At 43.5% G+C, this 22146-nt stretch overlaps 1 protein-coding gene across 1 annotated transcript in view; it reads left to right on the forward strand.

Annotated features, from left to right (window-relative positions):
- LOC132448018 (astrotactin-2) overlaps nt 1-22146 on the forward strand; it is a 245956-nt gene that overhangs the window by 66726 nt on the left and 157084 nt on the right. Inside the window, exon 3 of the mRNA XM_060039081.1 lies at nt 6384-6858. Coding sequence (XP_059895064.1) covers nt 6384-6858 — 475 coding nt within the window. The remainder of the gene's footprint in view (nt 1-6383; nt 6859-22146) is intronic.

Raw genomic sequence — 22146 nt, forward strand, 5'->3', positions numbered from 1 at the left:
ACTTAGGTGTTGGTGTTGACCAAATAGGTCAACAAACAATCCAAGAAGCAGCTGTTACCTTTCCCGACAAGAGTAGCCTGGTCTTGTGTCCATGGTCTTCTATTTTTAAATCGTAAAAGGTGGCTGCTGTATAATTTTCAATTTCACATGCACATTTTTTGTTGCTCTAGCCAGCAGCCGTCTAGCCGTCGGCTTTGTCTTCCGGTTGTCTTCTTTTGAATTCCAATATATCCAAGATATATAACGCGTTTGTTCTCTCTAATGCATCCAATAAATCAAATTGGCGCATTTATCAATGCTCATGGCGGAAATGGAAATACGTAAGTACGATAGTTGCATGAGACCCATTGCTTTTTATAACTACTGTAGTCCGTAAATCATATTTTTGGCAGAGATATTTTAATTAGAATCAAATTGACCATTCTTTGTAGATTTTTTGCTATTCTTACTTTAAACATGAATCAATTTTTCAATTCCTATTACCGCCGTGTACCTCCACGGTGACACCCACATTTCCGTTGTGGGATTAATGAAGTACATCCTGTCTCGGCTTAAGCGTAGCATTGCATTTATTTTGCCCATCCTTTTTTTCACCTGAGGATTTCAACAAACCGGCATTTGCATCAACTGATCGTTGCCATGCCATCCCTTTCCATGTAATCCTCTGTCTAGCTCACTGTCCATGCTTCAGCTCCACTGCAGCCGCTTCTAACTCCACACTCCTATCAGGACCCCACAATCCTTGGCTAGGGTATGCTATCTGGCGTTCCGTCAGGAGGAAGGAGTGTGAGGCGCAATCCTCAGAGGTGACAGATTTAGATTAAGGTGTCGGGGTGTGTAGGAGCTGCATGGAGAGAAGTCAATTCCGTGTTGAATCGCAAAAGTCTTGGGAAAAATATACCAAACCCGACCTCGATAGCATTCTGGGTCCTCCCTCGCACGTTGTTCACAAGGGGCAGTTTATGTTTCTACGTTGACTTTACCCAACGTCTGCATCAGTGGCTAGCATTGTGAAAGTCCTTCTCAAGTCGTATCGGAGTGCACAAGGTTAACGTGTATTATTTGTGTCATAAACACTTTTCTTATTCTGCGCTCCAATTGCTGGAGTTTGAAACCCCTCAATGTCTACCTTCTCCCTGCGATTCCTGTGGTTCTCCATTGTCTTCAGTCATATTCCGGCAACACACAGCGACAGAGAGAGGGACTGGGGGGGGGGGGGGGGGGTAGCGTGAGAAGGGGGGCTTTTATCAGAGGGATAAGAGAGCAGGGAGAGGAGAGGGGATGATTTGAAACGTGTGCTTGTTCCTGTACAGAGGAAGACAGAGCGGAAAGGTCGACCCCCAGATTTCCACTTAATCGAAAGAAGGTTTTCATGCACTTTTCAATCCGGGCGTAATCATGTTTTGTGATTAGGCAGGGAGGCTTGGTTTGGCTACAAAGTCTCTGCTGATTTGCATGGCTTCAAGGCTGCTGGAGTGCAGGTGGATTCTACGTTTATTACCCGGTTTTCAATTGCACTGTAATTGGTTGTGTTATTCAAATATAAACACCTAGACTGTATTTCAAACTCTATTTTCCAAGGATTTAGACAATACGACGGATTTGCGCTCGGGCCAATATTTTTCATCTGCCAAACCGTGATCAATGACAGTTTTATTGTTATCGCTAGCTAACCTTCCAGAACAATGGTTGGTGCTACAATCTCAACATTCGTTTTTAAATGGGTTTTCAATGATGTTTGAAAAGTGGAATATTACATGATTTTATATTCAGTTTCATGAGGAATATGCTTGGGCTTTCAGAAGACCCTTTTTTAATTAGTTTTTCCCTGCAATTGTTAAGTATATCCTTGGGTAGAGTCAATTTCCCACCAGTTTAGCACAAACTGACATATTTCAGTCTAAAATGGAAATCCTATTACATTAATATATAAATAAGAAATTATCCATAAAAATGATATATACGTATAGAAACTACATTTAATCTCATCAGTTTTATCATCAGCATGCCTATGAATGCCTTTTGAATCTAAACGTGTTGATTGGACCGTCCCTCCCGTCCAACCCCCGGGTAATTGATAGAAAGTCTTCCCCTGAGGCGAGTAACTAGCCTGGTAACAGTAAGCAGTGATCTAAGGCCTGTTATTGGCTCGGGGACCTCTCCGCCTGGAAACCCGGGAATGAAGAGCAGATGCTCTGGCACATGGCACTTTAACTTCCTACTGGGAGAGAGGATGGAGGGAGCAGAGGGAGGAGGGAGAGGAGGGAGAGGGCGGCACGACATGGCGCGAAGGGGGATGAGGGAGGGGGAGTAGTTGGTTCGCACCGACATGTTGGAAGGTCAGGCGAAAGAAAAACCGAGAGAACACAATTGAGAGAAGTTGAAAGAGGGGCTGAGAGTGTGAGGGAGAGAGAGATAGAGAGAGGGGGATTTGTGTTTCGGAGGGGTGGCGTCTCGCGGCGAGAACATGCACACGACAGCAGGCCTTCGAGGCTGAGCGCGGAGAGCTAAGCCTCCCTCTCGCTAGACGGCTTCCAAACTGTGAGGCAAACTGTTTCACTGTTTGGAACCAGAAACAATTTGTCGCGACCTGGCTAGTGAGCCACAACAAGGAACAAAACAGGGATAAGTAGGACTTGGAAGAGACAAAAGTATTGGGCCTTTTGTCTCCAGAAGTAAACAGAACTAATAATGGAGCAGTGTGGACGGCGTTGGTACTGGAAGGCTACCGGGTTTGCTCATATTGCCATTCTGTTGATAGTTAGAAAATCTTTGAATAAAACATGTTTATACTATTACACTCTTTGAATTGCAGTTTTTGCACGATAAATCCTATATAGAGTTGATCGATGCTAAATAGTGTCAAGCTACCATGAGACAAGAAAGAGAGAGATGCGTCTCTGTACATCTCTCTGATCGGCTTTTCTATTTTCTCCCTATCTCCCTCTATCTCTCTCTCCCTCTCTCTTTCTCTCTCTCTCTCCCTCTATTTTGTGTAGACTGACATAAAGGCAATGTTTTTCATCCGACATTAAGTTGGAAGAGCTCAAGCATTTGTCCTCTCGAAGGAGATGGACAGAAGCAGCAGGGATTTAGTCATTTTGTATGGTCTTAAGATGAACAGGAAAGTCCCCCCGTGGCTCCGTGTGCCATTGTGAATCGGAGAGAAGCTATTGCCCTGAGAGAGGGCAGAACAAGATGTGATCAAACAAAGCAAATTGGGGGACTGAGAGAAGTCAGTATTAAATGGGGAACGGGTTCGCCAGACACAAAAAATCCAAGGAGATACAGGAAATGAAAAGTGCCATTGAAAGAGTTCTTGCTTAGCATAGGTAATAGGCTGTTCGGCTTACACTGCCGGAGCCATTTTCTCTGTTTGAACAGAGTGTTCAGAGTGTTTGAGTGGTATGGGGATAGCCTCTGTGTATTTAATTGTATGATTAGCTATCATGTTGTAATTTACAGCCACATTAAAGCACATTTAGATTAATAATTGGCTAGATGTAATGTATCCTGTATCCTATAGCCATTGGCCCATGCAAACATGCTTCCCTCATTATTTACATGTGTATATTATATACGTTTGTTTCATATCTTCATTTATTTCTTTAATACCCTTGTACTGTTGCTTTTTGTATTTCTTTGTTTCATTTTATCCAACGCACCAAAGATTCCGAAAATATTTCTCATCTATGCAAACTTCACGCAATAGTGCTCCATCTGATTCTGATTAGCCTCGTCCCTTACCCCCACTGCGCATTATCCTCCCTTACTCTTCCAAAAACACCCACTTACGCACTCATTGTATGTTGGACGTTCTAGCACTTAAAAATACTACTTGGCATTGTGTAGAATCTTATCTCCGCTATCTTTGTTGCATACGGGGAAGGGGTTAACCGAGCAATTGCAAGTGCATGGCCCTTGTTTCTATGAATATCTGTACTGAACCAACAGCGATAAATTGTTTCTCTCTCTTCTGACAAATGTACGTTTATTGTAAGGCACTTTGGAGGAAAGTGTCTGCTAAAAGGCTTGAATGTAAATGTAAAATACAAGACGTAAAATCAGTATGATACACTTCAAGTCCTTCATATCTTTCCGTTGCATTTCGCCGACGAGATGAACGAGTAACGGAGCCCTCTCTGTGTGGCTGACGAACTTCAGTTTGACTCTTTGAGTGAGGAGATTGCAGCTTGTGTGTGTGTTTCAAAGCTGCCATTCCTTGGATAGATGGATGGAGTTCTCCTGACCGCAGCGCACACCGCACGTGGTTGTGTGTGTGTGTGTGTGTGTGTGTGTGTGTGTGTGTGTGTGTGTGTGTGTGTGTGTGTGTGTGTGTGTGTGTGTGTGTGTGTGTGTGTGTGTGTGTGTGTGTGTGTGTGTGTGTGTGATTAATGCACGACGGCCCCATGGCGCGTGAGTTATAATTTGATCGTGGTTTGTTTTCCTCATGAAGACGGAATATTAAATGTGATGAATGTGTCGCTCTGGTTTGTTTTATTTATTCGCAGCGGGCCTCCGTGATCCGGATGGATTGGGCGCTGTGTGTGTGCGTTTGTTTTTTAGAGCATGCGTTTCTTTGTGCGGCGCAATCGTTTGCGAGTTTCAATCCGTGCGTGGGCCTGAATGCGGCCTGACGAAATGACAGGTGAAATGTTTTTCTTGCTTTCCAGACACTGTGTGTTTACCTTGTGTAATACTTTTTGGAGTATGTAGTCTCTATGTTATGGTCTGAATGTGTCCATTGAAATCCCTCTAATGGCATTGTATCTGAGTGCCCAAGGTTAAAGTGTATTATTCAGTGTACTTCAGGAGGATGCTTCAAGGTCCTTGAATGGTGCTAACGAGGACTGATCCGGAACTGTGTGTGTGTGTGTGGTGGTCTGAGATAATGTGTGTGTGTGTGCGCGCCTTAGTGAATGTGTATAAGCGTGGCGAGGGCTGCAGCAGAGAGAGCGTGACAGGCTCTCATGCACACGACCACACTGTGCCTCGTGTCGCTCCTCCAACCGTCACACCACTTCAGCCATCTCCATTGGACTGCTGTATGTTTGGAGGGTGTAGGAGAGAAGTCATTGTGTGTGTGTGTCTGTGTGTGTGTCTGTGTGTGTGTGTGTCTCTGAGAGAGAATGTGTTTGTGTGCGAGAGGGATTTGTGTGTGTGTGTCTGAGAGAGCATTTGTCTTTGTGTTTATGTATGTGAGAGAGAGTAGGCTTGAGTATGTTTGTGTGTGACTGTTTGTGTGTGTGAGTGTCAGATAACACATACAGTATGTGAGAGACTTGGGGTGTGGAGAGAGAGAGAGAGAGAGAGAGAGAGAGAGAGAGAGAGAGAGAGAGAGAGATATGAATAGAGGGCACCCATGTTCTCTGCCTCAGACCTCCGTCTCCACCATTGTCTCTGATTGGTCCTTGGCTGTTGCGCTCCGCATTATCATCTTCATCTACTGCATAATCGCAGCACATCGACCACATGTGGCTCGCGTCGCGCTCACACACACATTTCCAACCGTGATTTACCAATTTGTTTGTTGCTTTGTTGGTTTCATTATTTTTTTATTTCTCTCTCTTCTTTTTTCTTTCTTTCTTTCCTGCTCTCTTCCTGCTAATCATAATCTCCAGACTGATAACGCCATACATAAGGACACACATTTTAAGACAGGGAACTATTTATACTTTGCGGTGACAATGTGAAATTGTCAGTATGCGACACATAAAGCACAAAATAATCCAAAAAATAAAGCTATTCCTTTCATCTTCCTTATAATCTTCATATCTTGTTTTTGTCTGTTTCTTTCTGGTCTTCCCCCCGATTGTCCTCTTCCTCACGCTGAAAATATGATTTACCGATCGTTTGAGCCCTTGCACCTCAAGAGTTCAATATGATTTATAGGTTTCATAAAGTAATACAAAGTAATGAAAATAAAAAACAGGTGAGCCTTCGTATCACATTGTCATTCTCGTCTGACTGTCGTCTTAAGCTCTTCAGCGGCCAATCTGCTTTCATGCTACTTTCAATTGGTTTTATTTACTTTTTCATTGCCTATTATTTATATATTTATTTCCAAGGGGAGGCTTATCCCTTTCCTCCACCTAATTCACATCTTCCCCGCTGATAAACAGAACATAATATAATAAAAATGCACAATTTAAGATCTTGCCCACTTTATATGTACACTGTGCAACGGCATTCAAGGTGGAATCTGCTTTACACTAAAACTCAACAAAAGACTGTGGGCATTCACATCCTATCCCACCCTCTTCAACCTCAATATCCGCACGCTCCTCAAATCGATGACGACGTATACACATAGTCTCTGCTTTAAATTCAACCTTCCCCATCGTTTCTTTAATAGACTCTCCGTCTTTGTCCCTCTCTCCCAGGGGGGACTCATTGCCTTCCTCCTCCTCATCCTCCTCTTCACCCTGGTGCTCTACACCCGCCACCGCTGGTGCAAGCGCCGCCGCGTGCCCCAGAAGAGCGCCAGCACCGAGGCCACGCACGAGATCCACTACATCCCCTCGGTGCTGCTGGGGCCCCAGGGCCGCGACAGCTACCGCGGGGGCTCCTCGGCCCGGGGCCAGCACCAGCACGGCAACTCGGTCATCGGCGTGCCCATCCGCGAGACGCCCATCCTGGACGACTACGACTGCGACGAGGACGACCTGGTGGGGCTCTCGCACAACTCCACCCCCAACCAGCTGCACCACCAGCACCTGAACCTGTGCGACGGCAAGGCGGGGGGGCTTCAGGAGGACTACCGCGAGGCGCACGGCCAGGAGGTGCACTTTAACGGAGTGCACTCGGACACCATGCGCAAGGAGGACGGCCTCAACATGAGCTTCGCCGACAAAAGAGGTGAGTTTGGTGCGCGATGAAGAATAACTTATTTTTAAGACACTTTGGCCGGGAAAATATTACGATTTCATTTTAGAGCATGGTCATGGGACGATGCAGGCAGAAAAGTTCATTCATTGAGACAATGGGTGTACGTGATTCTTATAGGGAAGCTTTCACGTCGTAGGTAGTTAATACAAATGAAACAAAGGTGGGGGTGCGCGATCCACATGGGGTGTGTGGGGAGGTCTTGCCAAGTTGCTAACTGGGATCTTTTGCCAGGTGTGATCACGTGGGATAACCTGCGTTCTTCGTGTTAGTGGTCGGTCTGGGGTGTCAGGGTCGCTACGTTGGCGAGTTGTGCTGATTGTCTGTCGGTTGGTTGCTGGTGGTTTGAATAATGCGGAGGTGGTTGATGTGAGCATTTGGCCGACAGGCGATAAATCTTTAGTTTCACTTTGAAACCTTGAAAGCGTTTTTTTTCGTGTCCAGAATTTCTGCAGTATGTTTGTAGATACATGTTTGAGAGGTCTTTTAGACCTTTGTTTGTATTTGAAAAATGACTGTACTGAAATCCCCAAAACAAAACATAAATAACTCAAGCTGGCAATCCATCTACCATGTATTATTATACATTCACACACCGTACTCCACACACACACACACACACACACACACACACACACACACACACACACACACACACACACACACACACACACACACACACACACACACACACACACACACACACACACACACACACACACAAGAGAGCTCCTCCATTTCAATACAATTCAGTCATATCTCCAGGTCCCAAATGTCCCCAAAAAAGCCACTTGTCTCTCACCTTCCCCCTGAACACCACCGGCCATTCTTTACCTGAGTGTCTCCGCTGACAGATGACCCTCATTCAGCTTTGCTCAATGGTGCTATCCCCAGGCATGCCGGCCCCAGTGCACCCCCCCCCCAGGTTCGCACAGAGGGTGGGGGTGCCAGGCACTCCTCCATATAGCACACCGAGCAAACCAAACAAATGAGGGCTGTCAATTTAGTTATTTAGTGGGACGCCCCATGGCTTAGAGGAGGAGGGGAGCTGGAGCATCGTAAATCATGGCCTGGGAAAATCACCGCGGTCCGCCCGAGACCGTGTGATGATGAGTCTGTGGAATGCAGGAATAGCCCCCTCGCACCCTTTCAATATACTTCTCTGTCTCTCTCTCGCAGGCTATTGCTCAGTCTCTCTCTCTCTGTTGTGCTGCCTCTCGCGCACTCTCTCTGTCACGGTCACTTTCCTCTCTCGCTCTCTCGCTCTCTCTCTCTCTCTCTCGCTCCTCGTTCTCCCGTTCTCTCTTTTTCTCTCTCTCTCATGCTCTCCCATGCTCTCTCTTTCGCTCTTTCTCTCGCTCTCCGGTTAAACCGTATCACTGCACACTTAAATCCTTCCAGGGTCTTGATCAGCAATCATGCTAGCAGCGGTTAGACAACTATTCATTGCAGCGTTTTTCTCCATTCGTTCCTCACTTGCTGAACTCGTGTCCCCAGAGAGGTTACGCCTAGGGTTAATAGAAGCACCGGTAAACGTATGCCTCATTTGGACTCCTACTTGCTACTCTTTACTACTCAGACAACAGATACTAAATCTGAGACACAGCATTCGTGATAATGTGTGGCATTGTGGAGTCCACCACGGAAACACGCCTTGCGCAGCGTGCAGGGTATTAAGGAGGCTTCAGTGCATCTTCTGAGTCGTAGCAGTAATGTGCATTACTGCCGGGACCCGGATCAATATTTGATTATCTTTATGCTCAATGCAAACCATAACGATTTTTTCCAAAACTGTTAAAAATAAAAGAAACGCCACAGCAGTGGGGTTTTCTTAACAATTTAAATTGCGATTCCGGCAACGGCCCATTATTTTTTAACCAACAAAATCAGTGGCATATGGTACCGGAACAGAAAACACTCCCAGCTGACGTACTCTGTGTTAGAACCCCACCATCTGCAGCCTACCTGCTGGCCTCAAAGAGCAGCACACACGGCCCCTACGTGCTACCTTATGACATCATGCATCTGAAAAAATAGCACCAACAAGGACTACCCATCGCTTTGCACCCCAGTTAAATGAGTGAATAGTGACTTGATGATCACAGTCAGAGCAGGTTCCCCCATTGTGTTGAACACACACCCGAGGTGCTTTTTCACCTTGATGCCTTTGGACGGACACAATGATGTTCTGAATGCGGGTCCTTTATAATCCCTCTCCTTCAGATTCACCCTGACAAACAGTTTCTGGAGAGGAAAAAATAAACGAAGCCTTAGTCAGCGATTTAAACTAAGCGGCATGTTAAGTTGCTACATTAGATTTCATAACACGAGAAAATATTAATGACCCTCATGGAATTTTCATTGGTGTGGATAATCAAGCAGAATGTGTTTGTGCAGCATGTTTTATGAAATGCTAGACTATTGGTACCTCTATGCTAGCCAGCCTTCTACGGACATGATTTGCTTTGAGAATGGAACTTGCTTGGAGATACTGCTCTATTTTCAATTAAAATTTTTATCTAATCCACAACATTAGATTAGTATAGCTAACAGATAAAGAATGTTTGTTTTCATTAGAGATCGGTCGGGTCTGAAAAATCTTCATACATTTTACATCTATTCATCTCTGATATATTAACAATATTATGTTGACAACTAGTTGGAAAAGATTAACAACCCGGCTTGAAATGACTTAAACCTTTTGCTTACCCAAGCCAAACTTGAAATTGAAATTATTTCTGATATTCATTTTATTGCCAGATGTATATGGTTTATACCAGTGGTTCTCAACTTCGCTGACTTTGGGACCCATATTCTCACATGGTCCCGACCCACTTTTATACAATTCAAACCAAGCAAATTTATTTCTCCAAAATGGGCTTGTGACAAAAATATCATCCTGACCTTTTGAAAAATAAACAGTTTCAGTCCTGCATTCAAAGCACATTATTCTAGCTAAAAATAAAATCATTTTTATTTTATATTTTTATTTATTTTTTGACGACATACTCATGACCTATTTAGAACGAAGAAGTCTAGGACCCACTTTTGGGTCGCGACCCACAAGTTGAGGTTCTTAATCCTTCAATATTTCTTTACCTTATTCAGATTTTCCATCATACCGTTTTTAACTAATGTTTTCAAATGTATGAACAATTGTTGATTTAACCAGAATTATTTATCTGATGCATTGCAGTCTAATTTTGACAAAACCGATTGCAAGGAATGCTATACAAGTTGTCCAACTCTAAGCCACCGACTTTTATTCTGTCATATATATGTAACAAGTCGTGTTCTGAACCATATGGGTTTCATCAGAAGTTTTGTAATTTAAACTTAGAGGAATGGGTCTTTCACTGTTCAGACACCAGCACATACCACCCCAAATACTTATGCAAATGGTTCTAAGAATAATAATAAGGTACTGATTTGGAAATTCCTTTGTATTTAAACAGGGTTTGTTTTCAACTTGAAACGGCAAAAATTCCCCCAAAACAATATGTTTGAGAAAATAATTAAACTAACGAATCACTGCTGCATGTTCCTCTCCCCTGTGAAACACGCCTAATTTGGCTGTTTGATACAGGAAAGTGCCTTAACTGTTATTGGCTTTGATACTAAAGTCTTTGCAATTTGCCAGCCAACCCCACCAACTGAGCTGCTTTCTCTCCAACCCACACCTGCCTCACACCAACCTTGCTCTCTGCTTCAATTTCCGCAGTGGTGTGAACTATTGACATCTGCAGTTTAGGAAACATGGTGTTAAGTTCCTCATTATATTTTCCCACTCACGATCACACATTAATACCACACATTTAATGACTCCCATGCTACATTTCTAACAGTTGGGAATTGGGTTTCTGCTTTACCTCTTCATGTAATAAGTCTTACTTAACAGTAGTCGAATGTCTATTTTAGTTTGCTGGGGTGAACTTTAGTCCAGGAATTGTCTCTATAGTGCACGCTCACTTGCAATTGTCAGGTCTAGCTCCTCCAACATTAACTCATTTCCATTTTTTATACCCTCTCAAATGTTGCTTAGTTGTAATTTGTCAATGACCTTGGTATCTTGCTGTAGTTTCATTTTCCTTTAACAAGAAACAGAACGTACCTCAAATATACTTTTTCTTTAACCAAACAACTAGTGTCCATTACCACAAAGAAATGTGATTGTCTGCAGTAGCCTATACAGCCCTTACAGTAAACTTTGGTGTAGCACTGGTGCACAGCATTTGGGAACTTGGATGCACCTAGCTAGGTTTACTTTCTTTCGTTTATTTCATTTTTGTTGCATTGTGATTTGTCAAAGTCCTTGAGTGTTGCTTGTGTTTTTTTCCTCTCGTAGTCTTGAGCTCTCTATTCCTGTTCTAACTTTTTTCATTAAATTCATTTATAATTAATCTATTCAGCATAAAATGACTCTCTCCCCTCATGGCTTTCATTCACCAAGGTGTTTCAATAAAGGCAATTGTTTCATCAAATATTTAGGCGAGTTCCTCATGCAACGCTCAACTATTGTTCTCCCAAGGCAACTATTGTTCTTTATTATTCATACCGATACTTTGGCACTCAACTCCTCATAGGCCTACATGTTTTTAGGCTGGAGACTTCATTGACATTTTTAAATTGTCAGCCTTCTTGGATTAGACTGCTCTTATCTTTCTTACTTAAAGATACAAATAATCAAATTTAATTTTTAAAAGTTTAAATTCTATAATAGAAAGGGAAGCCGTCTGCCCATTCTCTGACACTTCAACTTCTTCAGACTACGCAACTGTTCATTTGTTATCGTTAAACTTTGTTCAGATATTTAACCAAATCACTTTTTTCAATATCATTCATACTTTTTAATTCAACAGTTTTTGCTTTATAACCACTTTGTACATTTTTAGTTGGCTTTAATTGCCTTCCTTTGAGCGATGGCACCCGCTCTAGTCCAAGATGGCTTTCACAAAAGCTGACCTGTTCGCTCGTCGCAACGTCAATGTTTACCTTGAAACATAATGTAAAGCTTATTTCTGTGCTCCAATTACTCATCGATTTGTTTGTAATCTACTGAGCATCGGGCGTTTGTGTGTGGCGACCCTGTTTATATGGCTCGAGGCTAGGTCCTTCATACAACTCCAGGTGTGTGCGCTAAAGTGCTTAGAAACAATATTCTTGACGTCATGGTATCTACACAAACGATATGTCCTATGAACGCGAAGAATCCACAGTCCTTTATCATTTTGTGAGCTTATCTCGATGAACGAGATGTAACGTTGACGTTGACATTGACGTTATCGTCAATAACACACTTTTCCAAGTAACTATGACAACTGATGAGACACACACACACACACACACACACACACACACACACACTTCTCCTACGCTTACTTTACTGTTACACTAACTTGATTCAACCTTATCGCAACAGCTCAGCTATTCTATATTTTACCTAAAATGTATTCAAACTTCATCATTTTTTAAATGGTGTACACGTTTACATTTTTTACTCTGTATAGATAGAAATCTCTTCAAATCTTTTCAGGTTAATTTAGGCCATTCGACATTTCTTTACGTCTTCAACTATATGGCTTTATTAAAACACATTTTCAACCTCACTTTGCACTACAGCACTCCCCACATTTTCTGCAGGTAATACATTTTGAAGTTTAGTTTGTTCTTTCCCCAGCCAGAACATAACGCATCCAATTGCATTCATTATTTGAAGGGCAGCTCCCATATATTCCACGATCACAATGACGCATTTGAACCTGCGCAAATTGAAGAACAATCACCGGTCCCATCAGTGGTTTGCATAGAGCAGACTAATTAGGTTGAATGAGGTGAGGGTGGACTCGGAACCCAAACCCCATTGAGTGATATGCACCATTACTCGTGGTGGATCGTCTGGCTATAAATAAAAAATAAAATATGAAGATGGTTTTGAGTCAACGTGCATTCTCCTTATGTCTGTACACCGATTGATTTACGAACCCCCACCGTGAACCTCTCAACGTTTGACTGAAGGGGCTTTCTCTTACCTGTTAAAGTGCTGTGTTCAATCAGATTATACCTCGGCGTCGTATTACAATATTTTTACCCTAACCTAGCCATCATTGACTGGCCGACTAGAATGCCCACTTCATGACTCCTAGTTTCTATGTGCAGAATAATCTCATTAGTGACTGTGAAGTGCTTACTAGACGAAGCGTAATGTACACTAGGGACGTTGGCTGCGCCCAGTGAAATTCACTCCATGAATTGTCCTGGCCCGTCTGAACCAAGCCCCGGAAATAAAAAAGCTAGAAAGATAATGTAAATAAGGATGTTTTTCTGCCTTCATTTTACCTTGTCACACTTGATCAAGCCCACAATATGCTCCCACTTAAATCGCAGACTCCAATCTACAGGTTTTCTATCAACAGAGTTATTGCATGCAAAAGCATAGACTGGAGGCCCCTCATGCTTAATGTGGGCCACCAGTACATTTATTTACTGCAATTATTTAGTCATTTAGCAGGCACCTTCAGGGCAAAGCATCTCGCAGTGAACGCAGACACGTGCCGTTAAAGCGAGGCTTGAGACCAGGCATGACCAGGCTTGAGGATGCCGACAAGTTAAACCTCATTTAGATTTGCATGAGATGGATAGAATATAATTCTGTAATGTCTTTGCACAGGATACGGAGACATTGGTTGGCAGTCCTCTTGGTGCTTTATAAATAAATAGAGTTATAAAAATAATATAAAACAATACAAGACAATACAATATCCAGCTATTCACATGAAACCCCCCTCTACCCCCCCACATCCACACACACACACACACACACACACACACACACACACACACACACACACACACACACACACATTCACATACATTCTCCAGCGCATGCTTAGAGTGTGGTAGCATGGAAAAAGTGCATACAGTGCGTGAGCAAGCCGGCGGGAACCAAACACTGCATTATCTCGGCCCTGATGCACGGTTCATATGGCTTTACTGCTGCGGGGGTTGCACCTCTGGAAAAATGTGACGTTCCCAAAGAAGAGTGTACACTAAGAGATGGTCTGATAATTGATCATACCTTTTGTCTGAACCACATGAAAGCTATCGGAACTACATTAAGTGAAAACCACAGTCTACCACCGTAACCCACAGTCTCCCACAGGGTTACGGTGGAACAGTGACTATAAACGCCACGGTGCTGCGTGGTCGGTCTGTGTGCTTCAGGCACGGCGCATCATCACTCCCCCATGTAGCGTGCGGACATAGGGTATCAAACCTGGTGACGCAGCCTTTCTCCTGGGAGCCTGAACAAATGCATACACTACACTTGGGGGATGCTGGAGCCTTAGCATGAATACAGATTTAACTATCGTCTGAAGAATAGGCCTATTATTTGAGATGACATCATGCGGTGACATCAGAGTTAGAACGAGTGTGTTCCAACACCCTTGAAGGGAGCCCCTTTGTGATGTCATTTTACAGATGGCCATGTTGCACCAGCAGCTCACTTCCTCCCAGCCCTGCACAGCGGTGCTGTTGTTCTCACTGACGAACAATTGACCCGACAGCTCACGGGTCAATCTAGAACAATCTACCCCCTATAGTGACATCCCAAGTGGGAGTGTCCACCCAGATGTGTTGATAGATGGGTAGATCAACCTACCGGCCAACCAGGTGGACTGCACCAACTGGTCGGTAGATCTATCTCTCTGGGTGGACACGCCCACTTGTGATGTCACAACAGGATTGATTTGAAAATGCTTAATCGACAGCACACCTGTTGGTATAGCAGGGGGGTTTTGAACACATTCCACAGTATGTTCCAATGGTTCATTATTCATATGACACTGAGTTCATTAGTTATTACCGACTATTACACTTAAGTAGGTAATTCCGCAAACGCTTTAAACCATAAGCATCTTCAAGTGAATTCCGATGCAGGTTATTTTAGAGCTGGGAGGTGTTTGGTTTGGCATCTTGGTCAAGGATACCTATATGAAGATTATTGCCATATGATATCGAACTCAATACCTTTTGTCTGGGAGTCTATCCCCTCTAGCAACTACTCCTACACAAGGAACACCAGGCTGCCTGTTTTGTAAGCTCGCCGATGGCACCGCCAGTTCTGCGAGTTGGGATAGTTAACAGTATGTCCTTCTGTGTGTGCAGTACAAAACCACCAAAAAAGTTTGTAATTAAGTCCCAGCGATTTATCACTGGAGGAAGATGACAACCCAGGTTTGGTATTAATCACAACATTGCTCCAGGCTGCTTTCACTGTGCCAAGTTGGCAGGCATTTTTCATCAGTGATGTCACATTAGAGTTTTGTGGCATGGCGTTGTGTCATTATTCTCATATAAGGGGATGGATGGGGGGCCTCGGAGTGCTCCAGACGCGACATGCAAACACGCAGAGAGCCTGGTCCTGGTAAACAGGTTTTTCACATTGCTATGGAAATTGAGTTTTGATCACATTAGTGCATGGAATATGCATTGTAATGCTTGATTTCTTTGTTATTTAAGGCTACCTTTGGCAAACAATGTTTGCATGCGTGCACCTATTTCTTCAGCATTATACATATATTGATATTTTTCCTCTTTTCACAATTCAGAACTACAACTTTTCTTTTCTCATCTTGGCCTCTAAAATATTCATTGTGTACTTCTATATACGAAAATGGTAATTCAGGTATAGACAGTAGATTCAAGAGGAGACGTTGTGTTTTTTTCGTGTTCATAATTGCCCCTCAGCGGGATGCATGTTATGCCTTTGGCGTCATCAGTGTTGGCATTGTAATGTAAACTACAACAACAAGCGTCAGCAAAGAGGTAACAGAGAAAACAACGGACAACAATCATTTAGTGTAGCCCTTATGAAAGCAATTAAAAAAAAGATAACGCATAAAATCCATATGTCCTTGTTAGATATGCAAGCCTCAACTGAAATCTGAATATTTATTCACTATTCTTCTAAATTCACTGTTCTTCTAAATCCCTATTCTGGTCGTTTGGTGTCTTGGGAAATCGTTTAGCTTCTAACAAACTATATTTATTCATCAGAATATATTTTAGAACGAAAAATGGTACCACCATTATAATTGCATTTGCATACGGCTGTGTAAAACGTCCTTCGGACAGGCTAGACATGCATTTAGTATGTTTTGTATGAAAGCACGACCAGGGGAAAATACATAAACACAAACTTCTAAGAGCAAAGGCTTCACCGCAAACATTTCTAGTAGAGTAGAAAGTGACTGTGATTGGAGCCACAAAACAAAAACAACAACAATTTGTATGCCATATGGAAGGGAAGTTTAACATACGACTGATGTCACTGAACGTGACATAAGGTAACGTCAACACTGGCCAACATATTGACTTGAACAACGATCTGAAAGTGAAAATGTACTATTTTAAATGTCTTATACCACTTAATCACAAGTGTTTGTCGGTTGTCAGTGTCAGTGTTTTTTGGAATTGTCTAAACCGCAGGAGCTTCTGTCGAGTAGCTTAGTATCTTTAAAATGCATGCTTGATGTTTAAAATGTATTAATCTGAATCAGATTCATTGCCTTCACTGGTGACTAGTAGGAGTCTGTTCCTCCGATATTTATTGTTTGAAAGCAAGTTTTCCAAACTGCCCTGATCACCTTTTGTCTTCTCATTAAAACCAATTACCTTTCTACTAGTGGGCATGCCATTGTTTTGTTCAACTCCATTTAGCATTCGCTTGGCACCCTGTGTTCACTAAAATATATGCTGTTTAATTTAGCATTGCTTCACCTGGCGATGACCCATCGTCAAGAGCTCGCAATCAGTTTATGAATTCATAACTGCGACCAACTCTGACTGTAGCCGCAGGCTTTTTATTTTATTTATTTTTTTAATGCAATTTGCTGCCCTGTTTTTCTATAACGTCAAAGAAGCATGTCAACATGCTGCGCAGGAATTGATAGAATGTTGGTCAAAGGTTGGCTGTCTTCAATCGGTTGGCCTTTCACAGCCGCTCGGATCAACATGTTGCTAGTGTGTGTATGTACATATAAATGTGTGTGTGTGTTCCCTTGGCTTCCTGACCTTTTCAAAGTCCGATTTGTGTTTCTATGAAGTGGCGGTCAAACACACGCACACATACACGCACGCACGCACGCACGCACGCACACACGTTGAGAGAGAGCGCCATAGACAGTGGAAGCAATTTGCGAGTGTAACTTAAAGGAAATAAACCTGCACCTCCACTGGTAGTAAATGGAATAGTCATGACAACTTTATATCCTTATAGAGGTGTAGTATATCACTGCAATAGAAAGGCACATTACACTAATTCTTACTGATTATGTGATCTGGGTGATTGGGTAATTCGTCTTTCATTAAAACAGAAGCAATACTGCATGTTGTGCTTTTTAAAGCCTACGTTCTGGAGAGCAGTTAAGACTCGTACTTTGAATGCTACTCCCTCGTGCCTCCTAAGTAAGGAGTGACCTAACTGCTCAGTCACCTGTGTGCCATCATTAACAATTACCCACCACTTAGATTGTACTGATATCTGAAAAAAGTATATAAACACACACAGGACCATTTTTTAAGTCATCATACAGTCACTGTTTTACTGAAATCAATTGAATAGATAGGCACTGTTAGCCTACGTTAGGCAAACGGTGTCCTTGGTGCAGTTTCTCCCCCCACCCCCAACTCTTTTTGGCCAATGACCCCTTTTTTTGCTCTGAAAACAAGTGTGACCCCACCTTAAATTTTTTGTCTTCTGCTTCCACTTTTAGTCATCTCACTCCACATCTGCCGGTACTATCACTGTACCGGGGGACATAATCCTGTTGCTTGGCTACACGCTAAGTGAGTTTGCTTGTGGCTTTGAATCATTAGGCAGTCAGTTCGCATATACTGGACATCTATGAGAAAAAAGAAAACTGTCTTCCTGAAATAGACCATTAAATATCCATGGCTTATGTCAGCAATCTTCCGCGACCCAATATGCATATCTGGGGACCCCGAGTGTGGTCTCGACCCCAAGGTTGGGAATCTCTGCCTTAGTGCTTAGCTTGCACCTCCTTCCTGGCCGCAGACCAAAATAGGCTACAGAGGACGTTACTAGGAAGCCATCACTTTTTTTTTTTACAGAACCACTTACTATTAACACCATATGGAAAATGATTGCCCCGGTACATGACATGATCTTCTAGCAGTCACTTCTAAACCGTCACACAAGAACGGACTTGTACGCTACTTAATGTTCTGATTTATTGTACAATAAAGCAAGATTCCCCAAAGTTTAAACCCTACCTGCCCTTAATAACAGCTATGGGTTATCTCAGAAGATTCCCTGTACGTCACTTTCGATAACATTTACATTTACATTTAGGGCATTAAGCAGATGCTTTTATCCAAAGCGACTTACAATAAGTACAGTTGTCATAAGAAAGTGAAACGATATATCGCTGTTATCAAGGGCCAAGCACTAACAATCGCTTGGTTAACCCATTCCCCGTAAGCAACCAAGATACCTAGGATAAGATTAAATGTTCTTTCAGACTTTAGTTGCTAGATGCTATATATTGAACAGCTTTCAAACTAGGCACACATTCTTGTGTCTTCACATGGTGGTTCATGGAATCACCGGGCTCAGTATGTGGCAGAAACTGCCGCCTTAAGTGGCACTCTCTGTCAGCCGAGCAGTGGCTGAGGGGACGATTCAGTGTGATCGCAGTGCGCCGTAAAAGACCATCCATATTTCATCCCTGCTCGGCGACACAAGGCCGCCACCGTGCTATACATAGCACTCTAAGTCTTACTTATTCACAAACAGCAGACGACTTGTATTCTGTATCCACGGATAGAAGTATACCAGAAGTGGCAGACCCTTCTTGGAGAATAAAAAAAACAGTTCCACTGAGCCAGAGTCAGAATGGCACTTTGCAAGCTCTCAAATGCCCCCGAAAAATGACAAGAAATGGATGGGCGAAGGGAAGAGTAAAGGGCGTTCCTTAGATTGGAGTGTCGTCTGAGAAGTAGGAGGTGCGTCGACGGAGGGAGAGGGATGAAGTACAAGCGTCTCCGTGACGTTTCAACAGTCATCTTCCCTCTGGAAGCGCTTTTGTTTCCTCAGAGCGACGATACTTTGAGACATCGCTCTTTTTCTCGTCACTTTAGACGGGGCGAGGTGGTGGTGTTTGAGGTGGAGGAGGCGGGAGGCGGGGATGTGTGGGGAGGGCGGGGGAGTGCAGGAACTAGGCCATACAGGGGGCCTGCTGTGGTGGTGCTGTGTGTTGTTGTCCCTTTTTTATAATTTAACGGAAGGAACGCTTGCCGACTGGAAAACGTATGAATCGGCAGCTGCTCCGGGGGTCTCTGTTGCCACGTTCTACTTTAGTTACTTTGTGCTGAGATCTGAAACAAGGTTTTTCCATAAGTACTGTGAAGGTAAAGGTTACAGTGTTGGCTATTGATTCTTCGATAGCTCTGAGTCTATGAAACAGGGTGGGAAAGTCTCTTTCTGGTTTTCTCTACCAACCTGAAGGTTTGATACCCACTGTCCACAGTCTAACTGTCCCAGAGCAGGGTGCCCTAACCCCTAGCTGCTCATTCATTCATGAGATGATATGACTGACGTTTGTTTTCACCTTTTTTTATCACCAATGCTATTTTAAGAATCATATCCTCTACTCTCCCAATGGTGTGCACTAAAGGACACATACAATTGATTAGTTTTACCTCTCTCTTGTTTGTATAATCTCATTCTTAGCTTGCAAACATTTAGAGATTTCTCTTTGGCTGTCTGGAATCTAACAAGGTGCTAGTCCCCCGCGTTCCTCTCCCTCTTTCTCTCTCCTTTCTCCTCACCTCCTCTCTCCTCTCTTCATCTCTCCTCTCTTCATGGGTTCTGATCTTCTCCTATCCTCTTCTCGTCCCTCGCTCTCTCCCATTATGCAATTTATCTCTGTCCACTGCCCTCGCTCCCGCTATCATTTTTCCTCAAACATGCTTTTCTTTTTTTCCCCTCTTACCCATGATGCTGCAGTGCCCTCTGCTCTCTCCGTTTGTTATCTTCCCTAGCTCTTGCTCTCTCTCTCTCTCTCTCTCGCGCTCTCGCTCTCGCTCTCCGTCGCTCTCTCTTGCTCTCTCTCGCTTTCTCTCTCACTCTTCGCTTTCTCTCTCTCTATCTTCCCTAGCTTTCTCTCAGTGTCTTTCTCCCAGCTTTCTCTCTCTCCCTTGCTCTCTGTATCTCTCTCTCTCTCTCTCTCTCTGTCCCAGTGGTGTCCCCCTCTAGCTCTCCCTCTTTCTTTACCTCTTTCTCCCTTTCTCTCCTTGTTGTCTCTCTTTCTCCCTCTCTAGCTCACTCTGCCTAGCTCTTTCCCGCTGGTGGTTCTCTCTCTATCTTTTGCATCAAATTTCTGTCATCATCTCCTCTCCCCTTCCATGCCGTTTTCATCCATCACCTCCACAGCTTCAATTTCCTTCCCCATGTTTTTCCCTCTCACGCAATCTGAGCTGTGATACACCAACTTCCTCTCTCTCTCTCTCTCTCTCTCTCTCTCTCTCTCTCTCTCTCTCTCTCTCTCTCTCTCTTCCCCCAACACTCTCTCACTTTCTCACCTCTGCCTACTCGTTCCCCACTTGCCCTCCCCCCCCCCACTGACACCTCTATCTCTTTTTATTTTTTTCTGTCATCTCTCTCTCGCTCTCGCTCTCTCCTCCCCTTACCTGTCACCCGCTGCGACAACGGTGCCTGCCTCTGTCCCGTGGTGTGGCTTCGCCACCCCCCCCCCCCCTGTCCCCCCGTTCCCTGTTGAAAACAATGACAAAGGTAATAGATCACAGAGGGAATCAGAGCTCTCGGCCCAAGGCGGCCATTTTCATCTCCATTCATCTGGGCCTGCAGGCAGCTGTCCCTGAAGCGGGGGTCCCCAGCCGCAGCATCAAAACATTCACCGTGGAAAGGAAGAGGTACGTGGAGTGCCTATGGAAGATTTGCGATCAATAACACTATCGATAATAATATATAATAGTCATTCTCTGATCATTTGTCCGTGCCATTTTAGTTTTGCTCTGTGAAGCAGTTGGTTGGTTGTATGGTGCTATATTGAGAAGTTGAAAATATTGAATGTCAATTTGTTAACTTGCAGTGAACATTCACAATATTAAAATACTTTATTCCAGAACACCACTTATGCTTTGTGAGTGTAGTGTAATGTATCTTTGGGATTGTCTTGTCAGCCACGTCTGTTACCTAGTCTATTAGATAACAGACCGACACAGACAGCATAAGACAGGTGGAAGGAGGAGGAAGTCATACTTAAGTGGTGTATACTCCAGTATCAATAGTATATTTGGCGTTGCTCACCACATTGGGTGTTGTCCACCAAAAACACCCAAGTGTCTTACAGGAGTGAATGATGAAGTGGAAACCTTTACCCCCCCGTAATACTGCCGTTCCACACTGACCTGTCAGCAAAAATGCGCTGAAACCACTCTTGCTGTTTTGCCAGCGTTCCCATTGGATGCCTGGGACGTCTTAGCGGCTATTAGCATAATAACATGTCAGCTATATAAAAGGCCTTAGTGCTGACACCTAAATGATCTGACAGTCGATAGCTTGTTAGCGTTAGCGCCTGTAGTCCTCTCTTCACCCTGTGACAAACAGTGCGGGCCTGTCCCTTCCTAGGATGCTGAATAAGGACAAGCAGAGTTCCTACTTCCAGCACAAATTAAATGACATGTCATTCCACTCTTCCCCCCCCCCCCCCCCTTCCTACCACCATCCCTTTTTTCATACAAGACAAGATTGAAAAATACGGCCCACGACATAAACCCAGACCTAAGAGTGCATGTTTAGAAATATACAATGAAAAAGGTTATTCAGGGTCGAGAAAAGCCGAAAAATTTTTACCAATGTTCCATACTAGCGGGCATCCATATTGGATGCTCGAAGGCCACAGAGTGCTGTAAAGTTATGCTTACGAAGGGAACTTGGCTTCTAAGGGAGCATAGAATACATTTACAAGGCATTTCACGGTGGTGTTGTTGGTTACATTCTCAGAGCCACAGGGAATGTGCCAGGTTGAAAATGCTGCATTTAACACTGTAATAACCGTCCATTATGTTGCAATTTATGAAAGGTTGTTTTCGACAGCCATCACTAATGTTGGACATTTATTCTAAGAAAGCAACAAGGGTCTATGATATTGTTCTTTCTGTTCTCAATAGAAAAGACAAACTACAAAGAAAAGTGGGGAAAATAGTCTAAGTGCT

This window comes from Gadus macrocephalus, chromosome 19 (genome assembly GCF_031168955.1).
Source record: "Gadus macrocephalus chromosome 19, ASM3116895v1".
Classification (NCBI taxonomy): Eukaryota; Metazoa; Chordata; class Actinopteri; order Gadiformes; family Gadidae; genus Gadus; species Gadus macrocephalus.